This window comes from Impatiens glandulifera, chromosome 2, assembly GCF_907164915.1.
Source record: "Impatiens glandulifera chromosome 2, dImpGla2.1, whole genome shotgun sequence".
Classification (NCBI taxonomy): Eukaryota; Viridiplantae; Streptophyta; class Magnoliopsida; order Ericales; family Balsaminaceae; genus Impatiens; species Impatiens glandulifera.
Genome location: NC_061863.1, coordinates 39,227,837 through 39,250,796, shown reverse-complemented (window position 1 = coordinate 39,250,796; position 22,960 = coordinate 39,227,837). Strand labels below are relative to the sequence as shown.

General features: G+C 28.3%; 1 protein-coding gene and 1 non-coding gene across 2 annotated transcripts; one reads left to right on the top strand and one right to left on the bottom strand.

Moving 5' to 3' along the window:
- Positions 1–12,990: 12,990 nt before the first annotated feature.
- Positions 12,991–21,397, top strand: LOC124923688 (ABC transporter G family member 28-like). The gene is made up of 14 exons (XM_047463655.1): positions 12,991–13,276; positions 13,364–13,437; positions 13,553–13,822; positions 13,956–14,019; positions 14,097–14,243; positions 14,815–14,849; positions 14,931–15,004; positions 16,181–17,073; positions 17,399–17,695; positions 18,087–18,584; positions 18,715–18,863; positions 19,309–19,598; positions 19,691–19,824; positions 20,940–21,397. The coding sequence occupies exons 1-14, from the start codon at positions 13,065–13,067 to the stop codon at positions 21,094–21,096; spliced, it is 3,294 nt and encodes a 1,097-aa protein (XP_047319611.1). The 5' UTR covers positions 12,991–13,064; the 3' UTR covers positions 21,097–21,397.
- Positions 21,398–21,503: 106 nt separating this feature from the next.
- On the bottom strand, positions 21,504–21,576 carry TRNAR-UCU. Its single transcript has one exon. It is a non-coding gene; the product is annotated as a tRNA-Arg (tRNA).
- Between the last annotated feature and the right edge of the window lie 1,384 nt (positions 21,577–22,960).

Genomic DNA, 22,960 nt, shown 5'->3' with positions numbered 1-22,960 from the left:
AGTGAAAATCGATTTCAATATGTTTTGTGCGAGCATGAAATGTCGAGTTTGCTGATAAGAATGCGGCACCAATATTATCACACCATAGAACTGGGGAAGAAGAAAGTGAAACTCGAAGTTCACTAAGTATAGATTGAATCCAACAAAGATCAGCAATTGTATATGCAAGAGCACGATATTCAGATTCAGTAATGAGCGAGCAACTACTTGTTGTTTCTTAGAATTCCAAGAAATGAGTTTGTCACCTAGAAAAATATAAAATTCAGTTGTTGAACGACGATCGTCAAGATATCCTGCCCAGTCAGCATTAGAGTAGGCAGCAAGAGTGAATTGTGAAATTGGACGAAGAAATATCCCATGACGAGGAGTATGACAAAGATATCGAAGAATACGTTTAACTGCTCGCCAATGAGAATATGTGGGAGTTTGCATGAATTGACAAGCTTGATTGACAGCAAAGGCTAACTCAGGACGAGTTAGTGTAAGATATTGTAGAATCTTTACTATACTCCGATAGAGAAACGGATCAGATACAGGATCGCCATCATGTTTAGAAAGAGATGAGCCAATAGAGATGGGAGTGTGTAATGGCTTTGCTTGAAACATATCAGCCTGAGTAAGAATATCGTCAATATACTTGGATTGAAAAAGAAATAAATCATCTTTGATACGAGTGGATTCCATTACAAGAAAGTAATGTAATTAACTTAAATCTTTAACACGAAAGAATTTATTTAGTTGAAGTATAATTTTTGTTAGAAACGATTTAAAGTTGCATGTGAGAATTATATCGTCCATATATACTAAAAAGTATGCGGTTATTTGAGGTTCATGATACGTGAAGCCGTGTCAGATTTAGATTCTATGAAATCAAGAGATAGTAGAGCAGTTCGGATAGTAGCATACCAAGCACGATGAGACTGTTTAAGACAGTAGATTGTTTTATGAAGTTTGCATATATGATTAGGAAAATCTGGATGGATAAAACCGAGTGGTTGTGCCATGTAAACTTCTTCTTGTAAATACCCATGAAGAAATGCATTACTAATATCAAGTTGATGAATGAAACATTGATAAGATATTGCCAAAGAAATAATAACACGAATAGTAGTGGGTTTTGCCACAAAACTGAATGTCTCTTCATAAGCAATACCTTGTTGTTGATGGAATCCTTTAGCCACAAGAGGTGTTTTATGTCAATCAATAGACCCATCAACTTTATGCTTTAGTTTGAAAATTCATTTACATTCAACAAGATTATGAGATGGTGTACGAGGAATAAGAGACCATGTTTTATTCTAAATAAGAGCATTATATTCATTTGTCATGGAAAGACGCCATTGTGGATCTTTATTAGCTTTGGTAAAACATGTATGTGTAGCAGCGTAAAAAGTAGCAGTGAGAGCTGATGAGGACATAGATCGTGTTTTATTGCGTGTGATCATCTGAAGAGTAGAAGATTTAGGTGCATTAGTTGTTGTGATAATTGGTTTGAAGGAACGGTAATAATAGTAAAAGAAGATGATATAGTGTTTGACAATGTTGTGGAGGTCGAAGAAGGTGATGGTGGAGACGATGAAGTGATATGAAATAATAGAGGTGGTATTGATGAATTAAGTATAGTTGTTGGAAGAGATGTCTCAATATCTTCTTGTGGTTTAGACAAGTGCACAATGTCCTTACTTTTGAAAAGAAAAATGAGTTCGTCAAAAATGACATGTCGAGAGATAAATATTCATCTAGACGGAATGTGAAGACACTTATAACCTTTGTTAGATGAGTTGCAATCAAGGAAACTGCATTCAATAGTATGAAAATCGAGTTTGTGTTGATTGTACGGCCGTGTGAGTGGATAGCAAGAACACTTAAATGTCTTCAAAAAACCATAGTCAGGAGAAGAGTTAAATATAGTTTCGAATGGTGAATGTTGATGTAATGTCGGAGTAGGAAGACGATTAATAAGATATGTGTCTGTTTCTAAAGCTTCACTCCAATAAAGTGAGACTAGTTTCCGTTATGTGACGAATTTTTCATTCAACAATACCGTTTTGATCACTAGTATGTGGGAAAGATAAACGATGTAAAATACCATGATTATCCATTAATGATTTGAAATTTCTATATTCTCCTTCCCAATCAGTTTGCAATATTTTGATTACGAGTAAACAAATTTTCAACAAGTCAAAGAAAGTTGATAAACGTATTCAAAACATCCAAATTTTCTTTAGCGGATATATCCATGTGAATTTGCTAAAATCATCCACAAAATGTACGAAATAAAGATAGTTTATGTACTTTTCTATATTGACATGATCCACAAAAAGAAATAGTATTACTACCTGAAACTGGTAATTTAAAGTGTTATATAACTAAAGATGTAGTGTCTCTAGAAGGATGTCCAAGTCGTGAATGCTAAATTTGAGTCGGAGATCGAATACCAATAAATACTTGTTTATTCGAACATGTTGAAAACAAACTTTCAGTAGGGTCAATGCAATAAAGTCCATCCTTGAGTAATCCCTTAAGAAGCACTATCTTCGTATCTCGATCTTTAATAAGACAAATATTTGGGTGGAATTTAAAAAATACGTTATTATTTGTTGAAAATCTCGCGACACTCATCAGATTTTTAGTATTATCTGGAACGTGTAAGATATTACGTAAGTAGAGAGATTTTTGTTGATTTAAAATTTTAGTGGTACCAATATTATAAATATCTAGAGGCATATTGTTTCCAACTTTAATAGTTTAAGTACATGTATAAGGAGCATGTACGTGTAGATTATTAAGATCATAAGTAGTGTGGTCGGTAGCACCTGAATCTGGACACCAAGTGGGATATACAATAGTAGACGATGATGTAACTAACATTGTCGTAGGATTTCAATAAGGATTAAAACGAGGGCACTCGAGAACACAATGTCTTTGTACATTACATATTTGACAAGGCGGATTATAAAAACAACTTTTAGAGTGATGATCAATTTTATGGCAAAAATTACATTGTGGATGATTATTGTCTCGGTTCGGTCTTTAGTTCTTTCCGCCTCCATGCCCATAAATATAAGTAACATTCGCCGAAACATTTGAGGGCGAAATATTTTCATAATGGAATTTTCTTTTCTTGAATATGAGTCGTTGTTCATGATTTAGAAGAATGTATGTCATCTCATTAAACGATAGATCTTGTCCGGAAGTTAGAGCACATATTATCAACTCGAACTCATTTTCAAGCCCGTTGAGTAGAGTTAGTTCCAAATCTTGATTAGAAATATATTTTTCGGCAGCGATAAGTGCATCTGATATGGTTTTGATATGTTGAATGAAATTAAGAAGAGATTCACTACCTTTGTGTGCGTTTAGGAGTTGACTTAGTAACTGAAATAGTCGGCTCTTTGATTGAGAAACATAGATTTTCTCTAGGGTTTCCCAAAGTTTTTGCGCCGATGATGATTTTGAGACTTGTTGACAAATCTCGTTGGTCAATGTTGAAAAGAGTCATGCAAGTACCCTTTGATCTTGGATACGCCATTGTTTAAATTTTGGATTCTTGATTTGAATTGTATTATTTTGATAATTTGTTTTTGAAGAAATTTGGGAGGAGTTATAAGATTCTCTTCTATTATATCCATAAAATCATAACCTATCATGATGGGAGTAACTTGTGATTTTCAATCAATATAGTTATGTTTATCAAGTTTTATGCTTCTGGGTATTATTGGTATAACTGAAAAGTGATATTGTTTTTCCATTGAAATTGTTTTCGGGAGTTTTCCCTTATAAGTTTTGATACCAAATTTGATTTTTAGAATTGATAATATAAACAAGAACTATTTGATTGAGTTCTTGAAGAAAAAAATTGAAATAATATGATTGATTGAATGCGTTATCTTTACAATAGTTTATCTATTTATTTATAATAGTAATAGAAAATATAAGTATGAGAAAACTTAGGAACTAGTTGTTATATTTAGCCTAACTAATTGGAGATAAATCACAAATTTCTCTCATTTATTTAATATTTTATCAATATAAATAAGTATGACTTAAACTTGGACACGTTAGGTTTTGAGAAACTATCTTGAATTACAGTATTTTTTTAATTAAGGAGAACTAGCATGACACTCATAGTCATAGCTCCCTAGTTCAACACAAAACATTTTCAGATGGAATCGAACTCGTGTTTTTTTGTCTCTTAAGTCGACTTTATCACTGGGTTACCTTTGTCTCGTGAAATACATTTAATACCATATTTTTTTTGTAAAAATATATAAAAATATGATTTTATACATTATATATATATATATAAAACTTTATATTATAATATAAAAATAAATTTTTTTATAAAATATAAAGAACAAATAAATATATTGATGGTTTTATATATTTAATAGCGAAATCGGGACGAAATCGGGACGAAGTCGGGGCGAAACACAAATTTAATCTCGTCTCATTCTTCGGTCTCATTCCTCGGTTCGGTCATACCACTCCAAATGGAACAATTCATATTAAAATTGCGGGATGAATTATAATTAATATAATTAGCATTCATTTTTTTTTTTGTAATGTAAGATATTTTATTAATTTAAAAAAGAAAACAAGAATCCATGTAGGAGAAAAGCCAATGTTGAAGTTAGAGTACTGAGATAATGCACTCAAAATGAAATCTGAACTAATTATAAATTTTAATGCTAAAATTGGTTATTTTGGCTTTTGTGTTAATATATACTCTTTGGCTTTGGTAGATAACTTGTGAACATTTAAGTCCTACTTAATTTTGCAACCTTTCCACCAAACATAAGGAATAACAAAATAATTTTATTACTGCCTCTTTTGTGTTTTGTGATTGATGATAAATTTTAGATTAAGATTTGAGGTCTAAACATTTTCTTTTAGAAAGACAATAAGAAATTGTTGGTGGTAAACAAATAATTTACAAAGGTAATATTACTTGACTAGAAAGTCTTCCAAGATGAGTAATGCAGTACAACCGAATTAACGAATTTCCTAATAGAGGCTCCATTATTGTGATGAATGTGAATATACTTAAAGGCTTACCTTTTAGTTATTGAAGACAAATTTATAATAGACTTCAATGGCCCACTATTACTTATCAACTCAAACCTTGCAAGCTAAAACATTGTTTGTACCCTAAAAAGTCGATCATTTCAAATAAGGGGTTTTTGTTACTCGATGGTCGCGCCCAATAACTCACATTTCTCTCGAGTTTTGAGTAAGACGAGAACCAAAATGATAGGTTTGACTAAAGTGCATTTAAAAAATATTAATTTAGACTAACTTTAACTTTATTAGAATAACACATAATTTACTACTCGAAAAATTAGGGGAAAAAATATTTTACATGTTTAAACGCATTTTAGATATTCTGTTATTGGTTCGGTGCTTGATTACACGTGAGAAATGACTCTCACGCTATGTGTCTCACGTGTATGTCACATTACAGTCACTAATTTAAAGTTTTAACTAAAAAAATATATTATTTTATACCTTATTTATTTATCCAGTTTTAAAGCAAACATCTAAATGTAATCCAAACTTAAACATATGTCTAGCTTTATAACATTATGTTTTTAGAGGATACGTCTATGTTATGAGTCTTCAAATCTAAACAAAAACATTAGTACATACGTGTGACGAAACTCGAGAAATGATGCTCATAAACAAAAAGTTAATTTAAAAAAGAAATAGGATTAAATAAACAATTATTTCAAATTAATTAATTAATTAATTAATTAATTATATAATTCATAATTTTATTGCATTTATATAATATATATCTAATGTTTTCTATATAACGTATTCATATCCTTTATTTATTCATTAGCATTGTATATTTTATATAATATTATATATATCTTTATTCACATTTCCCAAGTTCATCATTAAATCACTCGCATCACCCTGAATTATATTACACATTTCCCAAAGTGTGATATAATGTATTATCTCCCTTGTACTTAATTATAATTATTATATATTTTATCATTTTCATTATTAACATCACCCAATTATATGACACATTTCTCAAAATGTGATCTAATGTATTATCTCATTAAGTACTTAATTATAATTATTATTTATTTTAGGTCAAACTATTTGGGCGGCCTTCAAACTATCTTAATTGCTCACTTTTGACCCTCAAATTAATTTTTGAAACAAATCGCCCCTTCAACTTTTATAAAGGTCACCAATGGCCATTCCGTCAACTTTTTGATTAAACTTAACGGTTTAAGTTTAAAATATTATTTTTTTTATATATTATCTTTAATCTTATATTTTATATTTATATATATAATTATTAAATCGCTTATATATAATATTATATATATATATATATATATATATTATTAAATCTTTTATATAATAAATAAATAATAAATATATTATTTATTTTTATCTATATATATATAATTTATATATATTATCTTTAACTAATTTATATATAATATTTATATATTATATATTTTAAAAAATAATTGAAGTGTTAAAAGTATTTGAGTAATTAGAAGGTTATAATTACTTTTAATAAATTATTTTTTAATATATATAAAACAAAGTTTTAAAATAAATTATATGGATTATCCCTAATCATTAATTATATATATATATATATATATATAAATTTATATAATTTACATAATATATATTTTACAAAATAAATTTAAAGATTAAAAGTAATTGAAACATTCTAACTACTCAAATACTTTTAACACTTAAATTATTTTTTAAAATATATATTATATAAATATTATATATAAATTAGTTAAAGATAATATATATAAATTATATATATATAAATAAAAATAAATAATATATATATTATTTTTTTATTATATAAAATTTAATAATAATATATATATATATAGAATATTATATAAAAGATTTAATAATTATATAAAATTTAATAATATATATATATATATATAATATTATATAAAAGCGATTTAATAATTCTATATATAAATATAAAATATAAGATTAAAGATAATATATAAAAAAAAAATATTTTAAACTTAAACCGTTAGGTTTAACTAAAAAGTTGACGGAAGGGTCACTAGTGACCTTTATAAAAGTTGAAGGGGCGATATGTTTCAAAAATTAGTTTGGGGGCCAAAAGTGAGCGATTGAGATAGTTCGAGGGCCGCCCAGGTAATTTGCCCTTTATTTTATCATTTTCATTATTATTATATATATATTATAATTTAAATAATATAATAATGTAACAATACTGAAGACAGAAGGGTTGGAATTTTGAAGATCACTAGTACAATAAATAATTGTGTAAATATCATATTTAATATAAGTCAAAATAATGTGATCTAATGTGATTAAGTTTATGTTTTATGCGTGTATTTGTCATAGATATAAAGTGAGGATACCTAAGTGACATTTCTAATTTTATAAAAAGTCTGAATTAGAAATAACCTAACTAGTTATATGTAACGGTAATGGTCCACATTTGAAAGTACGAAAAATTCTTTTTTGCATCCCCATCAACAGAGAAAGAAAATATTGACGTACTCATAAAATGAAAGAGTCATTCTATATAAGGAAAGTTTAAGGAAATAAATTAAAGAATCATTCAAGAACCAATTCTTAAACTAACCTTGTTTCACATTCAACTTCCCAAACTAACCTACTTTGTTCATTCATTCTCAAAATAACCTACTTTACTATTTAAACTCAGTTTTTATATTTTTATTTTATTTTATTTATTTTATTTTATTATATTTAAACTTATTATTAAATATATATATTAAAATTATTATTTTTATTAAAATATTAAAATTATTATTTTTATAAATTAGATTATTTATATTTTGATATATATATTTATATAATATAATATAATAAATATTTACTTTACCATCCACATAAATAATTAATAAATACTAATATATTTAAAATATTTTTATCATAACCATATATAATAATTTAATAATTTATAAAAATTATTACTATCATTCTTCTCTAAATTATTGATAATTTTTCTCAATACATCTTTGACTATTTTTTTATAATCTTTTTGGCCACATATTCCATAAATTATTATGGTTTTCTTGAGCTATCCATCTCAATTTGAATACACTCAACTTTTACTTCATTAGTTTTTATTTTTTTTCAAAATTTTATTAGGAATAAAATTATCATATTTCTCTCAATCATATGTTATTTATAAGGTACAATATTGATTTTTTTTTTAGCATATCTCAAATTCGTTAACACTATATTTTATGTTAGGTTTGTTCGTTTATAAACATTTTTGACTTATGATTTTATTATTGTTTCTCAAATCTATAATCTCGTTATTTTGCACTTTATTTAATAATATTTTGAACGATTGTATTTTTTATAAACTTTTTAAAATAAAAAGAAATGTTATATAAAATAATAAGTAAAAATAAATATATATTAAAATATAAATAATCAAATTTATAAAAATAATAATTTAAATATATATATTAAAATATAAATAATCAAACTTATAATAATAATTTAAATATTTTAAAAAAATAATAAGTTATATATATTTAATAATAAATTTAAATTTAAATAAATTAAGAAAATAAAAATAAAAATAAAAAACTGAGTTTGAATAGTAAAGTAGGTTAGTTTGGAAATAAATGAACAAAGTATATTAGCTTGAGAAGTTGAGTATGTTAGTTTGAGAAGTTGAACGTGAAACAAGGTTAGTTTGGAAATTGGTTCATTATTCAATTCATGCAAAGTCTAAGAAAGAGAAGATTCATGATTTATCGAATTAAGGTACATTTTTGCCCGCATTCAGATATTAATTTCTCACACATTAAATTAGGATATAATTAGAATAATTCTAACCAAAATAACTTTCAAACTTATGGCTTAATTTCTTCGGATTTTAAAAAAACTTAACCAAAATCAATATTTCAATCAATCATTTCTCAATAATCACATTACTCATTTCATTAATCAAAATACTAAAATACCTTCTATTTTAAATTATTATTTTTTATTTTATTTATATATATCAATACCTCTTTTTACCAAAAATAATCATCACATTCTCAAAATCATTACCTATCATTAAAAAAAAATTCTAATTCGAACAAAGCCTTAAAAAAATAAAATTCTCTTCTCTCTAGCTTTTTTTTTTTTTCTTTTTTCTTTCCAAAATCTCTCTTTTTTTTTTTTTCTTTTCTTGACTTCGTTTTCCACTATACTTTTCCAAAATTAATTTCAAAGATATAATTTATTTTGAATCCATTTTAATTTATTTAGATTAATAATGATAGTTAAAAATTAGCCAAAATTTAAATTATAATCAGGTGTAAAATGTGAGTGTTTACCAATACTTAAAATAGATAATAAAAATAATAAAAGTTAAAGTTAATTTAAATAATATTAGTTATATATATAATTAAGTATAAAATTAATTTAAAAAAAATTATATTTATAAAATTAATTTAATCAATTCATTTACTGAAATAAATATATATTTTAATTTATATAAATTTACTTTTTTTCCCAGTAAAATTAATATATATAATGAAAGTTGTTATTTGTAAGTTTTTAAAATAAAATATCATATGAAGTCTTTTGCTTTTGAGTTTCCTAAATATCATATCCTTTTCCTTTTTTTATATTTCATGGACTTGTTAGAAGTTAGACCAATCAAGAGACCAGCTAGTGTCCCATAAAATTAAAAAGATTATACTAATTGTTTTTTTAATAAAAATATATACATAAATAAAATATGTAATTATATATATATTTTCATATTATATATTAAAAATATTTAATATAATTAAAAGAAAAGGATTTAATTAATTAATATTATAATTAAAATAAATAATAATATCAATTTATTAATAATTAATTTTCAGTAGAAATGGAATATAAAATCTCTATGGTAAAAAGTAAAAACTAATAAGAAATAAACTAAACTATTCCAAATCTATGAGTTTGCAACTTGTAAGAAAGAGAGAGAAAACAATTAAATACAAATCTTCCCATCTCAACTATGTTTTATTTTAATAGTTTTTCTTATTATAAGCACTCACAATAATTGAGTGTGTTTTTGTTAAGAAGTTACAAATAATTAAAAATTATTTTGTAATTAAATATTTATTGTGATCTTCAATATTCTTATTTTAATATATAAATAGACAACAATTTAAATATGAATTAAAATGTAATTTTATTTTATAAATCTGTTTAAAAACCAGGTCAATTTGATTCAACTCCTTTTTTTCACACCGAATAAACTTGTCATTTTCTAATGGAGGAGGGTCCAAGGTCCCAAAGCAGATATGTAAATATAGGTGACATTAATAAAAAAAAATCTTTCTTTTCTCATGTGTAAAAAGTCAAGTTGTAGCTTTTAATTATAAAACGATAGCTAACAACCCAAATTTAATAATTTTAAAATAACCCTTTATTTATTTTTAATTTTTTTAAATTGACTTTATAAAATATCTAATTATTAGTATAAGTGGCCGTCGGAGCATGCAGTTTGTTGCCGTCCGGCGAAACCATACAAATTTGTCGCCAGTCTTTATTGACTTACCATTCTTTTTTTCATTCCTCCTCCTCTTTAGACCTATTCTCATATTCACATTCAAATAATGAACATTTCTACTTTTATTTATTATGATTCCCCATATGCTTATATTATATTATTAAGCTAAAAGTTAAAACACAGATAATTTCTTTATTTTTATATAATATTTTATTTTAATACTCATACAAGAGGCATCATTCCTATTAGAAAACTAACTTTATTGTTGATTTTTAACCCATTCATTGAGATAATGCATGTGGACTATTTTATATATTTGTTCCTATCAAAATTATGAAAAGTTCATATTTTGTAATTTTTAATAGGTATTAATTAATATATAAGATTAAATCGGAGAAGGATGAAAATAATGATGTAGATGAAGATGAAGATGAAGAAAGCAATGTAGAATCATATAATAAAAAAATCAATAAAATGGATGAAACAAGAGATTTTAAAGAAGATAAATTTAAAGGCAAAGAAGACCGGGAAGAGACAGAAGATGAAAGCAAAGATACAATATAGGAGAAAAACAAAGAGGAGAAACTATGGTTGGTGATCTTCAAACACAAAAAACTAAAACTATTAAAAAAATTGGTAACAAAAACCCTAAAATCTAAAAAATGAATACATTTTATTATGTTAGTACGAGTTCATATAGAAAAAGATTAAAAATTAAGAGCAGACAGACATCATCTTCTGATTCAATTCAATCTTCCTTTATGAAAACGCGAGAAGATTGGGACGTGGAAGAAGACAATATGGTCAAAAGGCGGATATGGAGACAACATATGTTGAGATAGCTAGATTGTAGTCTTTGTGTTATTTTAATGTGTTTTGTAATGTGATTTGACTGTCACCGTTTAAAAACTTTTAGGTCTTTTGTTTGTAATCTTACAATCAAAACTAGGATTTGTCTAGTTTTGATTATTGATCCCTCTCATTTTTGGACACACTTTTAAACTTTTTAATGAAATAGTGTTAAACCGTTTTCTAAAAAAAAAAATACAAGATTAAAATTTAAATTCATCGTAACCTAAAAACATTATATTTCCTGTTTATAAAATTGAATTTAAAAAATCTATATATTATGATAAATATAAAATTGATTCAAATAATCAAAATAATTCAGTATGCACTGATATTAGTTAATTATGATTAAAAATAAAATGGTACAGATATACAAACTTAATTTTTAAGCTTTTATTTAATAATTATTTTTGTTTAAATTGTTATTATATATATATTTTTAAATGTTTATGTATATTAAAAATAAAAATAAAATAGTTTTGACATAACGATAAAATATGAAATGAAAAGAAAAAAAATAAAAAATAAGTAAAAACTGTTATTATAATTTATTATATTATTGTTTTTATATATGAATTTATTTAATAACTTATTTTAAAATTAGATTAAAAAAGGTTAAATATAAATTATAGTCTTAATCTATTTATTATAATTAGAGTCCAAATTAAAATAAACCGTACAAAATTAAATAAATTAATATTGAAGTTAGAACTCCAAAAATATAAATATAATTTCTCAAAAATTCAATAAATATATATATAATATATAATGTGTAATATAATAAAAAAAAATATATAAATATTAAATAAAAGTTCACATAATATTTAAAAAAATATAAAAATTTTAATATTTTAAAAATAAACGAAGAGAAGGAAAATATTGTTTAAAATCTATTCTTATAATTCAAGCGGAATAATTCAATTTCTGAACAAAAACAGTGTCCTTCACGGCTTGTCCTATATATATTATGTTCCATTATCTTTAGAATTTTTCTATATTTATAAAGATGATTTATATTATTATTGAATTTTTTCATAATACAGGTTCATTCAATTTCCTATTTAGAAAATTTTCAAATCTGATGTCTTCTTCTTTCAAGATTTTTATTTTAATCTTTAATAAATTAATTATTTCTTATTAATCAAATTACTAATTTTATTAACTAAAATACTAAAATATTTTTTATTTTATATTTTAAATTATTATTTTTTTATTTTATTTATATATATAAATACATTTAAATGTTTTTATCAAAAATAATCATTAGCTTCTCAAAATTATCGACATCGTTTAACTTTTCTTTCTCTTAATTTTTTAAAAAACTCGCAACCGAACAAAACATTATTTTTTTTATGTATGAACAGTAGAAGACATCATTTTGAATTTGATTCAGTCAAAATTGAATCAAGCATTAATATATTTAAATAATTTAATTTAAAATATTTTAATAACGTCATTCCTAACTACTAATCTACATTTATTTATTTAAATCATATTTATTTTAATTTAGAGCGCGTAATAAAATTGGAGCTAAATCAATATTAGTTATATATATATATATATAAATAGTCTTTCTCTTTCTTCCCTTCCTTTGAAACAAATAACAATCAATCACGTTCTTCAAATCCACCATTGTTAGATACTTAGACTTTATAGCTACAATTCATTGATCGTATTCAGTTCAAGCGTTGCTTTGATGAGCATGAAATGGAAATTTGTATGGTTGTTGATGCTGATAGCTTCGTTAAGCTTGGTACAGTTCGTGCAATCCCAAGTTGACTTCAATCCACCGGAAAATCCAGCGTCGGGCTTCATTGCGAATGCTATCTACAGCCGCATCAACAATCTCACCACTGAAATCCTCAGAACAAGTCTAGTCAGCAACGCCAGTTTTTGCATTAAGGATCCGTAAGAGTTCATTACATTGTTTAGATTTTCTTATAATTGATTTCCTGGGAAAATGAGATTTGAAAATGGAACTTCTGATTCTTGCAGGGAACGTGATTGGGATCGAGCTTTCAATTTCTCTTCTGACTTGAGTTTCCTTACTCGTTGCGCACAGAAAACTGGTAAGGAGTATTTGATTTCAATTTCCATATTAGGATATTTTGTAAGTTCAATAATTGTAAACTCTTGTTACATTAAATGTCTTATGAATTATGATAATCTTTGTTCTACCAACAGGTGACTTTTCAGGACGTGTGTGTACAGCAGCAGAAGTGAAATTCTATTTTGGAAATTTCTTTGCAAAAGGGTCAGGAAGTGTTCTAAAACCTAACAGAAACTGTAACTTAACCTCTTGGGTAGCAGGTTGTGAGCCTGGTTGGGCAAGTGAAGTTGCATCAGATGAACAAATTGACATAAAAGAATCAAACAACATTCCTGCTAGAACTCTCGATTCTCAGCCTTGTTGTGAAGGGTTCTTCTGCCCTCGTGGGATTACGTGCATGATTCGTAAGTGTTTTCACAATCCATGTGTGATTCCTTCATGATACAATGGAAACTTGGATGAAAAATTACTTTCAATTCAATGTTCATAAAGTTGTTTCAGTATATTTATGGGATTTATTTGCTTTTGTAATTGAAGCTTGCCCTTTGGGTGCCTATTGCCCGACTGCAACTCTAAATCAACAGACTGGAGTATGTGAACCGTAAGTACTGGAGTTGTAGATATCATATTTTCTGGATATATTATGTTTGGAGAATATTAATTGGCTTGTTATTGCAGGTACAACTATCAGCTGCCTCCTGCTAAACCAAATCATACATGTGGTGGAGCTAATACTTGGGCTGATGTTGGTAGCAGCAGTCAAGTATTCTGTCAAGCAGGATCATATTGTCCATCAACTGTGCAAAAAGTTACTTGCGATAATGGGTACTTATTCTCATCCCAACCCTTTAAAAGAAAACTAAAGATATGTTTGGATGTGCATAATTGATATTATAATATAGAATTGGAATTTAATTCTTATGTTTGGAGAAATCATAGAATTGCAATTCCAATGTGTCAAGGATGAAAATGAAACTTCTCCACATGTTGTAGAGTTTGCACATGATGGACTACATTGATTTGATAGAAATCTAACTCATTTTTCTTTGTTATTTTCTTTTCATTTGTTTCCTTTCCCTTAAAAACGATCACACTCTGCGATCATAACTCTCTTTAAAACTTTTAAATATTTGATGACCCTCTTTTTATTGAAATTGAAACTTAAAAAATCATGAACATTAAATTCCATTATAATTATAATTCAAATTCTTCAATTTAAGTCATCAAACAAACAAATGATTTGGAATTGGACCACATTCTAATTCTAATTTCAATTTCTTCCGAACCAAACATAGGCTAACTGTTATTGTCATGAAGGCAGTTATGAGTTATAGCCCTTGTTTACCATGATTTGTTGGTCACTATCTCATGTCATTATTTTTCTGTTGAATTTCAGGCATTATTGCCAGATGGGCTCTACAACAGAGAAACGTAAGCTTACTTTACATGATGTTTTTGTTTTGGGAGTTTATTATCACTCTTTAAGTGTCTAATGTACGAGTTTCTCTGCAGCATGCTTCAAGTTGACTTCATGTGATCCGAACACTGCAAATCAAAATATTCATGCATATGGAATTATGCTAATAGTAAGTCTATCTCCATCACTAATCGCAACCTTGATGATATCAGTTCTCAAAACAGTTAGGACTGTAATTTTAACTGATATTTGTCATATCCTCATGTTGAATCAGTTTCTCTAAGGCCATGTTGATAACTGCATTATGAATTTAGGTTATGTTGGGCTAGAAACAATGTAGAATTTTGTATCAATCAATTTTATTTAATGTTTCTAAAAATAGATTTAGAAATTATATTTCATGATATTTAGATTTATTCAATGAACATATTTAAATACTTGTTTTTTGTTCAGTTTATTTTATACGTAATTTTCAGTTCTATCACCTGAACAAATCCAGTATTTTCTGTTAACTAACTTGATAACAAAATTTACTCAGGCAAAGATAAAAACAAGTGCAGATGCTTAAGTGAATTATCTTTACTCAATGCTAAATATTTAATTTGTTTCAACCTTTCTAAAATTAGATTTTAAATTGTGATTACATAATAATCTTTTCGATAATATCAAATCTAATTTACCCTTCAAATCTTAACTAGATTAAATACCCTAAAAACTTATAAGCAAGATCTATTTTTTCCTTAAATATCTAAGTGGATCATTTAGCTCCAATGACCTTGTGAATTAGATCAAATAAACATTCATCTGAAATTTATTCAAAACGGTCGTTATATTTTGTTGGCTATTTATCTATTCATATCCGAAGTTCATACAATGATTAAATCGAGTTAAACGTTCAAAAGGTACTTAAATCCTTCAATTCAAGTTTGTGGAAGTGATTTAACCATTTTCAAACATATTTTCATTCACTTAATATATTCAATATTTATTTTTTAGTTTCTAATAAAATATTTGTCAAACACGCCTAACATTCAGCATTAAGTTGAATTAATTTGCATTTATTAGTACTTGTTAATGAAATAAACTAATTCAGTTTTGATATCAAACCCTACTAATAATAAAGTTAGTGAACATGTCTAAATTACGTGTTGAATGCAGTTCTCTTGTACCAATCTTCGGTTTCCCTGAGTTCAATCTTGCTGTGTAGGGCTAATATATGCACGCTAATTAGGTTTCTAATTAGTGGGTGGGACATGGGTAGTTTAGTCATTTCATAATATGTATATTTCATTCAGGTTGCGTTTTTCTCTATCCAATATCAACAGCTATCACATTGTTAATGCAGGTTGGTCTGAGTACTATCCTATTAATTATCTACAACTGTTCTGATCAAGTGCTCAGCATTCGGGAAAGAAGACATGCCAAAACCCGGGAAAGGGTAGCAAAAGTTGTTAAGGAAAAGGTACAGGCACGTGCTAGGTGGAAATCTGCCAAAGATGCAGCTAAAAGGAATGCAATGGTATTGCAAAGTCAATTGTCACGCACTTTTTCTCGTAAGAGAAGTGTTTCACGTATTGAAGAATCTAGTATTTTGCCAGAAAATACATCTGATTATGATGAGGATATAGTACCACCATTGCATGGAAGTAATTTAACAACAGAGCAAAGTTACCCCAAGAAAACATCTCATGACATTGAGGAAAGTTCTGACAGCCACAGTGGTTTTAGTTTTGAGGTTGAGCAAAAAAGCACGAATAAGAAAGTGCCGAAGAAAAAAAACATGCACAGTCAAAGTCAGATTTTCAACTATGCATATTCTCAGCTTGAGAAAGAGAAAGCTTTACAGCAGCAGCAACAGGATAATTTAACCTTCTCGGGAGTAATTAAAATGGCTACCAACAATGAGACAAGGAAAAGACCAACACTTGAGGTTTCCTTCATAGATCTAACGGTTACTCTAAAAGGGAAAAAGAAGAACCTATTAAGGTGTGTAACAGGGAAACTTATGCCTGGACACATCACAGCTGTCATGGGTCCATCTGGGGCTGGGAAAACAACATTTCTCTCTGCCTTGGCAGGAAAAACAGTTGGATGCACAATGACTGGTCATGTTCTAATAAATGGAAAGAAAGATCCTATTCGTTCGTACAAAAAGATCATTGGGTATGTGCCACAGGATGATATTGTTCATGGAAATCTTACTGTGGAGGAGAATCTTTGGTTCAGTGCAAAGTGCAGGTATGTAGTTGTATTCAAATTGCAATTTCTTGCAGATTTTTTATTCAAAAGGTTTGATTTATATTCTTTTGAAAACAACCCAATTATATTGAAAAGGTAACAATTCTTATGCCATACCTTTCTTGTATATTCTCTTGTTTTAGTTTCCAAAGTAGATTTTTTCAAATCATGATTTACATGAAAATAGTGTATACCAAAACAACCCAACGTTACATTTCACCACCATCAAAGTTCAAGGCAACAAACTTCTTTTTGTCTTCATTGTCTATTTCCATCAGCTTTCTTTTGTTCTAATTCTAGTTTCCCTTTATGTGCCTAACTGAAGGCTTTCAGCAAACTTGCCCAAAGAAGATAAAGTTTTGATTGTTGAAAGAGTTATCGAATCCTTGGGATTGCAAGCTGTGCGGGATTCTTTGGTAGGAACAGTAGAGAAGCGAGGAATCTCTGGTGGTCAAAGGAAGAGAGTGAATGTCGGGTTGGAAATGGTAATGGAACCATCACTTTTGATCTTGGACGAACCTACATCTGGTTTGGACAGCTCATCATCTCAACTACTTCTTAGAGCACTTCGTCATGAAGCTCTAGCAGGAGTGAACATCTGCATGGTTTTACATCAGCCAAGGTATGATATTAAGGCTGTTTGATCAGGATTCCATTGAAAAAATTGCCTAAACTGAAAGTGTTTTTTTTTAATATAAGATTTTTGTCATGTTTTGATCATGATCAAGATTTTAGTATGATTTTTGTTACTTCGATTGTATACAAATTATTTTCTAATCATGATCCAATTTCTAGTGTGTTTTTTGTCTTATTAGGTATAGAGATTTGTTTTTAGATGATTCAAACTATCTTTTAAAATGATTTTTGACAAAAATTACAAAGGTATATTTTTCTATTGATATTATCAACATGACAAAAGTTGATGATAAAAAAACACTATATTCTAATTAATCTTGAACTACTCATTTATATTGGTTTCTCTCAACCTAACAATGAAATATTTCTGGTTTCAGCTACTCTTTGTTCAAAATGTTCGACGATCTGATACTTTTGGCTAAAGGTGGTTTGACTGCATACCACGGACCAGTAAGAACTGTAGAGGAGTATTTTGCAAGCCTTGGAATAATTGTACCAGATCGTGTAAACCCGCCTGATCATTTTATCGATTTCTTAGAGGGTATGGTGAAGCCAAGCTCAAGTTCTGTGGTTAGTTACAAAGAGCTTCCTCTTAGATGGATGCTTCACAAAGGCTATCCAGTACCTTCAGATATGCAACAGTATGGCGTTGGAAATGGTTTATCTTCAGAAGGCAGTGGTGATCATATTGTTAGAATGAGCTCTGTTGATACAGATGCTGGCGATCAATCTTTTGCTGGAGAAGTTTGGCAGGATATGGTCAGTCATCTTGAAGTTAAACGTGATATTTTACACCACAACTTCTTAAGGTTCCATGATCAATCTAACCGTAGAACTCCAGGCATTTTGCACCAATATAAATATTTCCTCGGAAGGTAAATGTAACTCTTATAACAACACAATGTATTACAAAGCTTATTTATTTTTATTGATTCAGTTACTTATTAGAATGCATTCTATTGTTTCTATAATTGCTCTAACTTGAATTCTCTATTTCATGCGCAGGATTGGAAAGCAACGCTTACGAGATTCCAATGGGCAAGCAATCGATTATCTCATCCTATTACTTGCTGGGGCCTGTCTAGGTTCAATAAGTAAAGTGAGTGATAGTAATTTTGGAGCTCCGGGCTACACTTACACCATCATTGCTGTTTGTAAGTATAAAATTCTACTGCTTCTTTTGCTTCATTTTGAAACACCCTTTCAGCCCAGAGGTTTTGTTTGGTAACGGGGTGTATCTAAACTTAGTCCGACCCATATTCAGGCCGAGATATGCCTAAAAGAAAAACGTTGACAATAGAAATAGTTCTTCCAAACAAAGGCGGTCTTCGATAAGGCTAAAAACAAATTGTCTTGGAGATATCTACAAACTGTATAAACCACACTTTCATACCAAAGTCCAAACGTATTTGGATCAGTATCCAGAAATTCAAGTTACAACTTTTTTTCCAAATGAAGGCTGCATTGCATTACTGGCAGAGAATAAAAATATAGCAGTTATCCCATTTAAGATGGAAGTGAAATTTATCAAATTTACATGGGTATCCATTATCTAGAGATCTTCTTTTTTAATTTTTTCTTTAACATATTATTTTGCAGCTCTTTTGTGCAAAATTGCGGCTTTGAGAACATTTTCACTGGACAAATTACAGTACTGGAGAGAGAGAGGTTCAGGCATGAGCAGCTTGGCACATTTTCTCGCCAAGGACACAATAGACCATTTCAATACAGTTGTAAAGCCTGTGGTGTATCTCTCCATGTTCTATTTCTTCAGCAACCCAAGGTCGACTTTTGTGGAAAACTATATTGTTTTACTCTGCCTTGTTTATTGTGTTACTGGGATAGGTTATGCACTAGCCATATTTCTCCAACCAGGTCCATCTCAATTGGTAAGTCGAAAACTCCCTCAAAAATCTAAAAGGAAAATGCTTAGCTTTGTGTCGGTTCTTTCTGACTGTCAGTATTATTTTGCTTCTTGAAGGCTGCAGTTCTTCTTCCTGTTGTGTTCACTCTCATTTCAACTCAGACTGGAAGTAGCAAATTAGTGAGGGACATTTCTTATCTGTGCTATCCAAGATGGGCCTTGGAAGGTTTCATTATTTCAAATGCAGAAAGGTATGGAGGTTCACTCTTTCATCTGCTCATTGTTTTCCATTTACAGACCTTGAAACTCGATAAGTTCGGTAGCATGTTTGCACTGATTTGCTTCTAAATGCTGAAACTGAAACCAACCAACTCTACATAGCTATAGGTTTTTGATAATTGCAATAATACACAACATGAAGTACCTATTCTCTTACATTTAGATAACAGAGTTGAACTTGATTCATTAAATGCAGCCAAGACAATGTTTTGAATCAATTCAAAAAGATACCAACACATTGAGAATCGTAAAATGAAAACAAAGTTACTTAATCTATCAGATTATTAGAAAAACAAGACAAGAAAAACAAAAAAAAACATGTAAGGCATAATCAAGCCAGTCTCTTAGAGTCTCCATATCCCATTTCTTACATAAATTATTCGTGTATTGGTTCCAGCTTTTTACCCTTTAGCTTGCATAGTGGTCCATTCTTTTACTTCACTCCAAACTCTCGCCCATCTCAGAATCATCTTACATTTCATTATTCTCTGGGTGTGTGTGGCTAATATCAGCATGGTAACTAAAGTTTCCTAATTAGTGATTAATGTGTGCTGCTCATAATATACAAGACTAAATAGGGTTTATTGAATTAGTTGGTTGGGACACTTGATCACCTCTTATAAATAGAGACTTTGTAACCTAGGGTGAGTTGGACTATTTGCCCTATAAATCTATAGAATGGATCCCAGAACGGTTGATCCTCGATAAATCTTGTGTTTGATTAATTTACCCTATTATTTATTGTTTTAGATTAGAGTTTCTGATTACTAAACAATTCTCTTCCATAAAAGAAAAAACAGAGAATAAATGAGATTATTAATATTTTCCTTAATATTCCTGCACAAAAGATACGATATATTGCAAAAACCATTTGACTTTATCCTTACTCATCATTCGAAAAAACTCAATCTTTATATTACTATATGAAAACTTGTGATCCATAATATTTTGCATCCACTCAAGTCAATATGTTAAAAGCACTGCATTTTCATTACTTAATTTCTGTTTTATTCTGGAAACCTTGATACAATGAGCAGATTGTATTTATTTATTTATTGTTATATCCTTAAATACTTTCATTTTAAAGGTATTATGGAGTATGGCTAATAACTCGGTGTGGCGCCCTTATGAAAATGGGTTACAGTCTTCAAAGATGGGGTCTCTGCATAGCCATCCTGATGCTTACTGGTTTTGGTAGCCGTGTTGTAGCATTTCTCGGTATGCTCATGTTAGGCAAGAAGTGAGATCTCAACTTCTCGTCGTTGCAGAAAAAATAGAGTTTTTTCAATTAAACATCTCAAACACGGGTATTTATCGCGACAATTGGCTGTAATAGTTTGAATTTGTGGCGTATTATTATTAACCAATAGAGAAATGTTCAAAAAGAGATGGGTCAAGACCAGTAGACGTGTGTTGTAAATAGAAAGACAGTTCACTTTTTCCTCTTTTATATTTTCTCCCAATTCTTTGAACATAAATGATACATTAGTACTTCATTGATTTGTGTATTGTTGTATGAATACAAATTGTAATTAGTTTGTCTTTTGGAACTTGACTATTTAATTGAAGTCACACACACTAGTGGTATTATCCACTATTTTTTTTTTGTTTGTTATAGAGATGTATGTAAAAACAAATTAAAAAAAAAAAGCACACCCGGTGGGACTCGAACCCACAATCCCTTGATTAGAAGTCAAATGCCTTATCCATTAGGCCACGGGTGCAATTTATTTAATATTTGTATTATTATTTAATTCTATTAAAGTTTGAACTCATAGTGTCTTAAAAAACATTTGAACTATATATAAATTAAACTAACATAATTAAACTACTTATAAAATGAGAGTTAACTAAATATAACCACATATTACTAAACGATTAGTAAAACTAATAGGAATGTTACAATTTTTTTTAATAATGATTAACTATTAGCTTTTGGTCCATGTTTTATTACAATTTGAATCTTGACTGGGCTTTTTAGGTGAGTTCTCTTTCTTATCATATTTTTTTGTTTGAAATCTATCTTATTATATATATATATATATATTGTCTCGCTTCGATCAAGAGTTATCAGAGAAGTTCAACTCAACCTATCTACTTTTGCTCTCTCAATCTCTATTTCAATTTCTCTATCTGAAGTGAAAATGAGACATGACATTCTTCAAGAAACATCTATATATTAGAATTTACATGATTGAAAGTTGAATTTTTGCAATGCTTATGGCGGAGACTCGATGAATTGATCATATATCTGCAAGATGATGGTGTATAACTGCAAAATGATCTCAAAGCATGTGTGTGAATATATAAAAAAGAACAAATATTAAGCTAGAAAATCTCAATATAAAAACAGTTCAAAACTAATATAAAGTTGAATTATAAATATAATATTCTGACCAATCTATATATACGGGTCGAGAGCTGTGGTTAATTTGGATATATGTGAGAGTAAATGGATACTTAAGTCGGATTGTGGTTGACCCGCCCATAAACTTAAAACGGTTAAAACTAAAATTAAAAAAGGCTATAAGTATGGTTCGAACTTGCAACCTAACAAAATAAGTACAATCTTTTAACCAACTAGGATAAAAACATTTTATATTTTAAATTCAACCCAAAATTTGATAAACGCGTGACATTTTAACAATATAAGTTCAACTTTTTAACTAACTAATCTATATATATATAATGATGCTTAATTTTTAAAGTGTCCGGATTGTCGGGTCGAGAGTTGTGGTTAATTTGGATATATGTGAGAGTAAATGGATACTTGAGTCGGATTGTGGGTTGACCCACCCATAAACTTAAAACGGTTAAAAATAAAATTAAAAATGCTACAGGTATGGTTCGAACTTGCAACCTAACAAAACAAATACAACCTTTTAACCAACTAGGCTAATAAGACTTTATACTTTAAATTCAACCCAAAATTTAATAAACGCGTGACATTTTAACAATATAAGTTCAACTTTTTAACTAACTAATATATATATATAATGATGCTTAATTTTTAAAGTGTTCGGATTGTCGGGTCGAGAGCTGTGATTAATTTGGATATATGTGAGAGTAAATTGATATTTGGGTCGGATTGTGGGTTAACCCGCCCAT

Excerpts from the sequence above, each read along its gene's own strand:
- LOC124923688 (XM_047463655.1), top strand. The coding sequence starts at position 13,065 with ATGAGCATGAAATGGAAATTTGTATGGTTGTTGATGCTGATAGCTTCG. Across the intron at positions 13,823-13,955 it reads TGGGATTACGTGCATGATTC|CTTGCCCTTTGGGTGCCTAT; the intron begins GTAAGTGTTTTC and ends TTGTAATTGAAG. Across the intron at positions 14,020-14,096 it reads CAGACTGGAGTATGTGAACC|GTACAACTATCAGCTGCCTC; the intron begins GTAAGTACTGGA and ends TTGTTATTGCAG.